Source organism: Engraulis encrasicolus, chromosome 5, assembly GCF_034702125.1.
Source record: "Engraulis encrasicolus isolate BLACKSEA-1 chromosome 5, IST_EnEncr_1.0, whole genome shotgun sequence".
Taxonomy (NCBI): Eukaryota; Metazoa; Chordata; class Actinopteri; order Clupeiformes; family Engraulidae; genus Engraulis; species Engraulis encrasicolus.
In genome coordinates, this window is record NC_085861.1 from 32,999,170 (window position 1) to 33,011,049 (window position 11,880).

The 11,880-nt window shown below is 43.6% G+C and overlaps 1 protein-coding gene across 1 annotated transcript; it reads left to right on the forward strand.

Moving 5' to 3' along the window:
• The first annotated feature begins 295 nt into the window (after positions 1-295).
• Positions 296-2,589, forward strand: LOC134449760 (carcinoembryonic antigen-related cell adhesion molecule 21). The gene is made up of 3 exons (XM_063199868.1): positions 296-332; positions 544-888; positions 2,261-2,589. Exons 1-3 carry the CDS (start codon positions 308-310, stop codon positions 2,587-2,589), a joined length of 699 nt encoding a protein of 232 aa, XP_063055938.1. The 5' UTR covers positions 296-307.
• The last annotated feature ends 9,291 nt before the right edge of the window (positions 2,590-11,880 follow it).

The window sequence follows — 11,880 nt, forward strand, 5'->3', positions numbered from 1 at the left end:
AGTACCAAACTCTGCATTCCAATTGGTTACTCGCTTACTCGCCTCACTCGAAGATAAAATATTTTCAACTCGGGATCCGCTCACATCGCATCGCTTGTACAGTACTCGCCTGCGAGTCTTGCTGGAACACATTGACATTCTATTGAGTTAATTCGCTGAGCGAGTAACTAGCAGCGACGTGTGTGTACGGCCCTTTAGCCTACTGCACAGGGAATACACTTTATAAACACAAAGATATGAACTCTCTATGAACTAATGTATAATGACCACCATAGAAGGCAGATGCATGGAGTGTATTGCTGTGTGGATGACTGCCTGTGGGGGCTTTGAGGGTAGGCACTTTGACACCCAATGAAGGGTTGAGTTGAGGGGTGGTGCGTGCGTGAGTGCGAACTCACATTATATTGCATTTTTCACCTTTAATGTTTGACACCTCTGCTCTCTCTCTCTCTCTCTCTCTCTCTCTCTCTCTCTCTCTCTCTCTCTCTCTCTCTCTCTCTCTCTCTATTTCCATCTCCCTCTCTCCCCTTTTCCTCTGCCCAGCCTTGCTGCATGTCGTCCGTTCTCAGGGCTCTGTCTCCATCGAGTTTGTGGAGACCCCGGTCTTGGCTACGGCTGGACGGCCGGCGGTGTTTCAGATCGTGACCACAGCCAACATCTTCTCCACCACATGGACCTCGCCGGGAGGGGACGTGATCGCGACCTGGACCTCAGCTGGCCCCGTGGTCAACATCGGGGACTACGAGGGCCGGGTCACCCTGACGGCCACCCGCTTCACCATCGACCCGTCGCAGCTGCGCGACGTGGGGAACTACAGTGTCCGCATGTCCCCCAGCCAGAATACGGGCCTGCTGCCCAACACAGGCTTCGTGGAGCTCAGGGTCTTTGGTGAGAAGGACGGAGAAGTCGACAACATTTTGTCTGTGTTTTTTTTTCTTCCAAAAAATGCACTCCACTCCAAACTGTTTTTTTTTTAAACAAGGTCTTTAGGTGCAATCGAACAGATTCGTAAATCTTTTGTAGAAAAGCTGCAATCTGGAGTGTTTGTCTGTCTGTCATACTGACCCACTAAAATAAACTACAAGAATTACACTCGAGAGTCTGGCTTTTGCTCAAAAAAGACTTATTGTCAAACATCAACTCGACTCTGTGGAGTATCCACTCACTGGGCGTTTCACGCGCTACCAAGGCTAGAACACTTGACATTGGGTAATGGTGATTGTTTCACAGATGAATTGTAGAGAGAAAGGAAGGAAGGAGGGAAGGAAGTGAGGAATAATTATGTTTAGAGCAGGGGTTTGGGCTGGTGACATTTAATGGAGCAGATGTAAACATCTAGCCTAGCCTACCAATTTTGGACAGCAGATGGAAATAAGGCATTGTGCTATAATCTGGCACATATACTTGAATGCATGTATGTATGTATGTTCACTAATGTGCAATGTCCTAAAACATAAAATTAAGTAAGCAAGTAAACGTAATGTTTCTAAGGATGTATGTAGGTAAACTAACCTAGGGCCTATACTAAGAAGCTGGTTCAGGAGTAAACTAGGTTAAGTTAAAAGGTAAATCATCTAATAGAAGAGCCTGGAGTCCTCACTTTCTTAACTAGCTTCCTAGTAAAGGCACCTGCTCTGCTGTAGCATCTCCATGTGTTAGGATGCTGTAGCATCTCCATGTGTTAGGATGGATAGGTAACACTTTACTTAATGCCGGCGTCATACGTATGACATAACGGTGTCATAACATTGTCATAATGCAGTCATGAATGTGTCATAAACATTATGTCAACGTCATGAACATGGCATGACTTTGTCTTTGGGTGAAATTTGGTTATGACAAAGACAGGCCTAACAATGTCAACTTTTCATGGCCATAAACTGTTTATGACATTGGCATTCATGACACTATTATGACATACGTTATATCACACGTATGATGCCGGCGTCAAGTAAAGTGTAACCGGATAGGTTGCAAATAACAAACCTTTTCTCACATGCCCTGGCAATGCGCCATTGGACCCCCAGTTTAGAGAACCTCTAGTTTAGAGTGAGTGTGAGTGTGTGTCTGTGTGCGCTTGTGGTTGTTTGTGTGTGCGTCCGTTGTGTGCAGATGCGGTGTATATGTGTGTGTGTATAATGTGTGTGTGTGTGTGTGTCCGTCCGTCCGCCCGCGGTGTGCAGATGCGGTGTGTGTGTGTGTGTGTGTATATATACAGTATATAATTGTTGTTTTGTGTTTGTGTGTGTGTGGTGTGCAGATGCGGTGGCAGGTGTGAGTCTGGCGATGACCCCGGATGTGGCTGTAGAGGGCAGCAGCCTGAGTATGCGCTGCTCCTGGGCGGCCGGTACGCAGACCAGTGTGGCGTGGCGGAGGGGCGACAAGGTGCTGTCCACGGGGGGGCGCATCACCGTGTCGGGGGGCACCCTCTCCATCAACCCCGCCCGACGGGACGACACCGGCGAGTACAGCTGCACCGTCAGCAACCCCGTCAGCGCGCAGACCACCCGAGCCTCTGTCACCGTCTACTGTGAGTCCCAACTACATGTTTTTTTACTCCAAAAGAGAGATCAGGGAGCGCTGCGTTGAGTCTCAATCAATAGTGCAATGCAGCTGCTCTTCTCTTACCGGTATTTAAATATATATTTAACTGCTATACGTTTTACATTAAAACAAGAGGCATCGTTTCATAGTCAGTCAGGCCAACTTGTCAAGATTTCAAGATGTTTGTTGATTACACTGTTATCTGTTTAATGAAACATGGGGCATGGGGAAATATTCAAAAAGGACTCGTAAAGTATATGAAAGACAAAGAAAATGTATTTGCATTGAATGTCCTTTGAAATAAAAAGATTTAACAAAAAAAAGAGGCATTGTCTCCAAGTTACATGGTTTTAGTGACCTGTGAGTCAACTCTTTACCTTTTACTTACACTCAAACAAAAGACTTTAGAAAGGGGGTATGTTGATAAGTGAATGTTTATAGATCAAACATGGCAGCCTTCTCATCGCTTTGACCAAGGGCAGCTGCTGGGATCTTATCCTGAGGAACAACAGGGCCCAGATATCATGGCCATTGCCCATGCCAAGGCTTTCACAGACGTGGGCATTATCAAAGCTTTCCCATGCATGGCCATTAACCAGACCTGGGTATCATTAAAGCACTAGTACTCTAATACAAGAGTCACACTGAAAAGACACCTAAGCCTCTTTTCCACTGTTTGATTTCTGGTAGGCCTACAGCTCGACAAAGTGTGACTCGGCTGGCACTCTGGAACTTTTTGTATTTTACAGGGAACAGAAACAAAACCGGAAACGTTATTATTTTTTATGTTCTGGAGTGGGAACATTTATTTTTAAATAATGGTAACCGGTTAATACCGTTCCTCAAATAAGCAAAAAAAGTAATCATTTTCCTGCGCACGTTACCATGACGGCTGGGGTTCACGTCCTGTGTGACATCAGAAATTCACTGACTGAATGGATAGAGAGCTGTGAATTACTAAGTCTCCACTCCACTTCTTAAATAAAGCCGGGCATACATTGTGCGATATTTTCACTCGTGGGTCTTAAGCTTCTGCTAACACTGCACGATGGAATTTCACTGTTTAAAAGTTCACGACTCACGTCCTCACGCTACACGAGCCGACAGTCGGATGCGAGCGAAATGCTTCCACCGTACGACGCGACAGGCATGTTTCCCTGGTCTGCAGAGGAGGGAACATGCGCACCTGAGGTGGAGATGAGGTCGCGCTCAACAGCGAATCGCACGGCCCTATTAATTTGTGCATGTTAAGAGTCAAATCGGGTCGTAGCACTGCTTTAACTGTGCGATTTACGCACGAGCCACGACCGGAATTTTCTTGCGACCCTGCGATTGCACGATCGTGAGGCGAAATCGCTTGTCGCCCATGTACACTGCACGATGCGAGACTCACGATTGACCTGCGATTGAGCAAGAACTCGGCCCGACTCTCAAAAAGTCGTGCGAGTGCCAAATCGGGGCAAAAGTCGCACAGTGTAAGCCCAGCTTAAGAGATACCACTGTCATACAAAAGGGCCGATTTTCCATTGCATCATGCACCGAGAATATCCTTCGTTATTGGGCATCCATGGCCACTTCAAATATGCGCAAACTCGCAATGTCTGTCATAGCGCTCCCCTTGACCCAAGTCAGCGTGGAGCGCACATTTTCATCTTTGAAGTTTATTCTCCACTTCTCCGCTTAGATCGTCCCCGAATGACAAAATTCTGGAGGATATTGTTTTCATCTGCTTGAATAAACAGTTTGGAATATAGGCTAGGCTGACCCATTTGCACTTCCGTCTTTCTTGGTTAATTAACGTCAGTTATGGGGAGTAATCAGCTGACAGGAACGAAATTAACCGTTCCGGGAACAATATTTTTTTGTTGGCTTGGTGGAAATTCACGGGCGTAAATGCAAAAAGGCAAAACAATGAGTAAAGTATGACATTGGCGCATGGAGAAACTACAGGCCTACATTTCAGCCATTTATATTTTGAGAAATTACATAAGATTTTACCCATGACATGTATAGTAGTACATTGTCATTTATATTTTAAAAATGCAGTACAGTGAATCATTTCTGTTTGCAACACACTTTTCATTCGTCCCTCATGCAGGGGTCTATGCAATGAAAAAGCAATGAAAAAGCCTTGGGAGTGTCAGTAAACTCATCCCAACTGTCCCTTCTCTGAAGGTTTTTTTATTGCTCCCAAACCCAAGTTAAAGGATTTATCCGGAGTTGGAACAAGTTTGCCTCATTGTGTAGCCGCATTTTGAGAAAGTTTGATAATATCACGTAAGCCTCGTTAGCCATATCAGCTATGCAATATGATGGAATGGGGGCATCATATCTCGGTGGTTACACACATTTAAAAAACACAACATTTTAAAGTCTTGCACAACTCAAAACGACGTCACACTTACCTCGTAATATGTTGGGGGTATCCACACACAAACCGTAGTGTCCCAAGCCCTTCATGTATTCTTGAAAGGTCTGCAGAATGTGTTTTGTGAAGCCAGTACCTTGACAATATCTACAGTTACGGTCAAGCCAACTTTTTGACACAAAAGTCCACAAAAGTAGATTGCAGAGTGCGTCGCATCATCATGATATCAGCTGTGGTTACGCGCTCTGGAAATCATAGCTCTGTAATAAGCACAGACTTAACACATTTGATGTGGACAAGTTATTGGGTGGTATTTTAGATAGTATTGATGTGAAGGGTGTAGGCATACCGAATTATGTGTTAGCCTAGGCTAAATATTATTTTTGGTGTTCTTGTGTGAGAGACCTTGTGCCATTTAACCCCAACGCAGGGCGCCCTCCAGCTCTGTTTCGCTATCCTTGTTGACTTGAACATTTGGTCATGTGTCAGTGCATGGCAAGTCACAGAGCGATGTGCACGAACACTGTTGTGTAGCCTATTAACTGTTCTGTTCAACTTTGGCCGAGAGATTCGAGGCAACTGCATCTTGAAGTGAACCCCCCACCTAGCCTGGAAAACCAGCGCCAACTGCTGGACGGCAAAATGTTTTGCCTGCTGTTGGCTGGTATCAAACAATTTTTCATATGAACACACTGCCCTGAATCTGGCAGATGGCAACTAAACCAATCACAACGCAGAGATGTGTTTTGAATCAAAGCGGGCGGGGCAGAGGGTTCTGGGGCGGGGTTTGGGAGTGACGACAGAGCAGTGAGACGTTGGAAGAAGCACAACAAGAAAGATGGCGGCGGCAATGGAACAGCGCTGACATCAGTTTGGGGTTTTCGTTAAAACGTGAGCTAGAGGAGGCTCTACGTTCATTAATTTTTAATTAAAAAATTATTTTTTTGGATAACGTTTTCGCCGTGTTACCGACGTGTTACCGACAGGCTATGGCAAAAGTCTTATCTACCAGTTAGCTCCACTGGTAGCCAAAATGATGGGGCTCTTTGAAAACCCGATGGTAGTACCGGTAGTCGTCTCGCCCTTGTTAGCCCTAATGGTAGACCAGGTGAAGGAGGCGAGCAATTTTGGACTCACTGCCATGCAACTGGGCGTCGATAACCCAGGCAACATCAAAATGTGTCGTCAGTGTCAGTTGGCATTCGGAGCAGTCCGGAGGCATGGCTTTGCTGAACAAGTGGCGCGACGTGGTGTTGGGGATCAAAGTCTTCCAAGACAAGGTCCTCAGAGTGGACGAGGTTCACCTCATATAATGGTAAGTGGCATGCTCTTAACAACGTCAGGGTGTGTGTAAAGTATATTCCTAAAAGATGACGGTAATGATTTGGTAAACGCCATTGTAACAGATGGACTGTCGCCCCGGACGTCTCCCTTTTTAATCTCAGTTTACAGTCTTTAATGTTGACTATCTAAACAAAGTCTGTGGTCGTAAGATTGAAGTTTACATGGACGTTGTGCGAGATGAACGTGGGGCTCGATTGACTGGGGATGACAGATAAACAGCTGTTCACGGCGGCTAGAGGAGACACATGGTGCGTCTTACGTTAAATTTTACACTTTGGAAATTAGTAGGCCTACACTGCACTACGGTTCGACGAGATCAGCATCGCGTCGCACTAAAATAACATCGATGATGTTATACACTTTTTGGGCTATGTTATGGAGCTAATAGTGCCATACCGGTGGAGTGATCTACACTAGAAGCACACTGATACCGTGTATTCAGACAGTAAATACACCGAGTAAACCAACGAAAACACTTCTGAGACTCATTCTTGTGCGTGATTGTATTCTCAAACACTTCAGCTACGGTTGTGCAAGGTGTTTCAAATCAAGTCAATTTGTGAGTGCTGTGAGCATTCCGAGAAACCATCCCCAGTCAATCGAGCCCCACGTTGATCTCTCACAACGCACTTGCTCAATTATGTTGAATTAATTGTTCCGTTGATGTGGAAATAACACTAAGAAGCTAGTTTATGTGGACTTAATTGCTTTGTGATTGAAGAATAACGTACTGATTTTCCACAGGGGGAAACGTGACAAAGGGAAGGCCTTCAGGTATTGTTTTGGCAAGCTAGGAGAACACATCTGACAGACAAAAAGGTTTCATCACAGACAGGTAAGCTAGTTCTATTATCTGTGGAAAGATGTCTTGATTGTACTATCAGAGCCAAATGTTGTGTTTGAGTTAAGGACTGTTCCCCACCCCATCTAGTGAGGGGGGGTCTATTGTCACTCTGTATCTGTATGTTTTAACATTATCCAGCAGTCTATTAGGCCTACAATCTGTTGTCACAAGTTAACACACTGATTGTAATAGGTAGTGTGAATGTTAATGAGGATCATGTCTGTGTGCTTGATGTTAACAATATGCAACTGTACCAGTCCACCAGCGAAAATATAGGCTACTGTTTGTCTGCCAGCTACATTTTTTTTCTTTTGTGCAAGCTCCTGAAGTAAAGGACCTAGACAGGACCTTCATATCAAGGACATTGACTGTGTGGATCTCGAGGTGCAGTTATTCAAAAGTTGCTACCCACGGAATACCAGGTTTTGAGGGATCCTGCCAGAGCAGAGAATCAACAGTAAGTCATATCTTAACTTCACACAAATACACATACAAATACAAATACAATGGTGTGCCCAACACACATGTACTTTGTAATATATTATTTTCTAAGTAATGAGACAAATTGAGGAATACATATTGGCCTGGTGCAGTCAAGTGGAGTTGTTGTATGTTTCAAGCTACAGGTGTTTGCAAGGCAATTTATTATTTGTCGAAATAAAGGCAAATTTCATACATGTGTGTGACCATTCATCTTGCCATCTGTATTATTTTGTAGTAGGAAGGCAGGAGTCTTCTTGACAGTGTGATGCTACAGTAATGCTTACAGTAATTTAAAGAGTATAGTTTACCTTCCTTGAAGCAATGTTGGGCTATATGCCTTGCTCAAGGGCACTTTAGGCATGGATGGAGGTGTATGCAGTGGTCAGAGATTTGAGTCAGCAACCCTCTGATCTTAAGACCACCTCCCTAATCATTAGGCCACACTGCCCACCATGTTAACAAACTACAATATGAAGCCCCCTTTGACTCATGAATTGTTGTGTTTGATTTGTTGTTATTGACAGGATACATTGAAGAGGAGACTCCGACATGACCGCCGGCAGCTTGTGTTATTCACCCCCACCACTTGTAATACTGAATGCCTGAATTGTTGTTTGTTGCTCAGACTTTGTCAACAGATATGGTCTTCGACATGTTACCCTTAGGTGTGGAAACAGATTGTGACAGTCCAGCAAAATGAGCCAGCGTTGTTCCCATGGCCTCCCACTGTAGAAGACTACAGATGTTCAGTGAAGCACAAACAGCTGTTCCTCTTGTACTTAATAATTTAGTCAGCTGGATTCTAGGTGCCACTAAGGAGCCAACAGTGGATAATTTTGTCAACATTTCAATGCCATGCATTAAAAGGGCAGCCTGTAATTGTTTGCCTTGCCTCCGTCTTCCTTGCCAACAAGGGTTGTAGACCGATACCCTACAGTATTCCTCCTGTTTAGTTACAACCATGCATTTAGGCCTAGTCTATTGAAGCATATACTTATGACTGTTTGTATGTGTTGTGTATCTAGTAATGGATAAATTACCACATGAATAACTGCATGTTCATTATATTGATACTTATAATGGCTTCCATTATTGATTAAAAAGGGATCTACCACCACTTGCATTATTGTTTTGTTATAAATGAAGCACTGTTAAGAATCCAGGAAGACGGATGCCGAGGCACTCAAGGTTGCATTTTTTCTCAGCATCTGTCTTTCTGGACCAAGTTTGACAGCCCCTACACTGATGAGCACCAAGGAAAAAATGTGAAGACCCAGAAGCACTCCAATTACCTGCTTGTGTTTGATACTGTTAGGAATCCATTTAGCCCACTTTAAATACATGAATATCACTGAAAATTGGAATTCATTCCATTTATTTGTAACAAAAAAAATGTATATATCATGGAAGGTAACTTACATTGCCTTTTTGTGTTTGAAGCACAATTTAACAGTTGGATTTGATATTGATATTGGATATTATTAATAGGCCTATTGTATTTCTATTTGGGCTAATGTCTTTGCCTTTGGCACCCTCATGCATTATTGTTCTTCAAGATATAAATTAATCACGGTCATTCTTCACTGTTAAGAATCAATGTGGCTTCCTTTAGAGAGATATATTTGGAAAAAATCTTATTTTAGTACAATTTCAGGAACGCAAGAGGACTGACAGCTGTCCAAATCGGCAACGTGATTAGTTTAGCGCGGTCACGTGGTGTATCGTGTCTCGTCATTCAGCTAAGAAGAAAATATCCCTTCTGTAAACGTCTATACCCTTGGATGTTTTCACGATCCGAAACTTTCTTAAGTGAAACATAGCTTTGGTCAGTTCATCATCTTATGGACATCGTGTTCGGATGCTGTGGAGCGAGAATGAACGAAAATTGAGGTGACCTGACGGCCTATAAATACTAGTAAGATCTCTTTCAAGTATGGTAACACCGTGGGCTTCCTCGGTGTATGCAAGACGTTCACTGAAACCGACAAAGCTGAAGTTGAACTTTGGAACAGTTTCGTATAGTGTTGTAGTACACCGGCAACTCGCATGTCTTTTTGGCAAAAGCGACAACAAAAGTCCGACTCCATCTCCAAACGTTAAAGTTATCCACTGCACAGCGCACAGCTCACCGCTTGTTTACAGTCCCCCCAACCCCCCCCCCTTTCTGTCGCGCTTACTACGTCACAGTCAGTTGCGCTGATTGGTCAGAGCGTTGGCCTATAGGCACAGACACGATTTGAAAGACAACGGGTTGTGCTCATCAACAATGTGCCGTTGTATCCATTAATCGGAGCCAGACTAAATTAGACATCCAATACATTTAGGCTGGTTTATCAGGCTATACCCCACCCTCTCCTCTCTCTCGCTCTGCCCGCATGATTGACAACCTAGACCAAGCTGCGTGAGCAAGCGGTCTCACGTGCAGGATGACTCGAGTTGGTGGGATTACAGGGTTGAAGTAGGCCTATGGCTCCAAACAGTAGCTCTAGCCTAGACTATTTCAAAACGTGTTTTTATTTTCCCAAAAGTAAACATTCTTGTGGACACCGATGAACAATTAAACAAACCGCTGCATTTTTAGGGTGGCGCGCTCCAGTTTGACAGCTGATAATGCCGGTTGGAAGAAAATAGGCTACATTTCACTTCGAGATTCCGAAGTTGAGCAGCCGCCTCGAAGCTCTCTGTCCAAAGTTAGTAGGCTTGTTCGTGCACATCTCTCTGTGCCTTGCGATGCACTGACACATCACCAAATGTTCAAGTCGACTATGATAGCGAGCGAAACAGCCGGAGGGAAGCCCTGCGTTGGGGTTATGGCACGGTGACCGCGATTTCCTAGGTTACTGTTGTTCCTGGAACGACATCGCAAAGTTGGTCCTGGATCAACATCTGGTATGTTAGCCTATTCTAGGTCTGATTCCAAAAATTAACGGGCATGCCAAGTGCCGTCACGGTGGTGTAGCCTAGGCCTATGGCTCTGGTTATGGCTAGGTATTAAGTGACTATGTGGAACTGTGCCTAAACCAAAACTAATTCCAAACATAACCTGTCAGTGAAAATGTGTGCACCAACCTAACAACATGCCAAATTATGCCTTTACCAAAACATATTCCTAAACTTAACTTGTCAGTGAATAATTGTATTTTGTAACAGCTACATAACTGATCTTAATCCATAGGCTGAAGACGTTACTGGTGCGAAATCTGACATAGATAACCACTCAAACCAGATGTTGATCCAGGACCAACTTTGCGATGTCATTCCAGCAACAATAGTAACCCGAGGAAATCGCGGTCACCGTTATGGCACAAGGTCTTTTTCACACAAAAGTACAAAAGTCACCAAAAATAATATTTAGCCTAGGCTAACACATCATTCGGTATGCCTACACCCTTCACATCAATACTATCTACAATACCACCCAAAAACATGTCCACATCAACTGTGTTAACTCCGTGCTACAGAGCTCCGTATTACAGAGCTATGGTTATTTCCAGAGCGAGTAACCACAGCTGATGATGGACGCACTCGGCAATCTACTTTTGTGGACTTTTGTGTCAAAAAGTTGGCTTGACCGTAACTGTAGATATTGTCAAGGTACTGGCTTCACAAAACACATTCTGCAGACCTTTCAAGAATACATGAAGGGCTTTGGACACTTCGGTTTATGTGTGGATACCCTCAACATATTACGAGGTACGTGTGACGTTGTTTTGAGCTGTGCAAGACTTTAAAATGTTGTGTTTTTGAAATGTGTGTAACCGCCGAGATATGATGCCCCCATTCTATCATATTGCATAGCTGATATGGCTAACGAGGCTAACGTGATATTATCAAACTTTCTCAAAACGCATCCTTTTGCCTTGATTTTGCTCTAGAGTGACTGTATTTCATCCCAAACATGCAAAAATGAGGCAAACTTGTTCCAACTCCAACTAGGCCTATAGGATGTATTTACTCCAGGAGGAAAATGCGAAGGAAATCGTTTATAAAAAAGGGAAATCGTTTAAAAAAAAAAAAATTTTTTGAAAAGTTAAAAAAAAATTTTTTTTTTAAATGGTGCGCCATAGTTTTCTCAATGTATGGGAAACACTGCTGATATAAGGTGTTGTGCACCTTCGACCACACCCCCATCTTATTATACAAATATGCATGGCGTGGAATTCTTAAATCCAATAGGTTTTCATGTTCATATAGATTCCTGTTGGAAAATATGCATAAAAAAGACAATATGGTCAAAAACATGTTTGCCTAATAATTCTGCACACAGTGTATTTTTTAATTAATTGAGTTGCTTTTT

Bases quoted from the DNA above. Each gene is read 5' to 3' on its own strand.
- LOC134449760 (XM_063199868.1), top strand. From the start codon at position 308: ATGACTGCCTGTGGGGGCTTTGAGG. The intron at 333-543 runs GTAGGCACTTTG...TCCTCTGCCCAG, and splicing joins TGCCTGTGGGGGCTTTGAGG to CCTTGCTGCATGTCGTCCGT. The intron at 889-2,260 runs GTGAGAAGGACG...TGTGGTGTGCAG, and splicing joins CGTGGAGCTCAGGGTCTTTG to ATGCGGTGGCAGGTGTGAGT.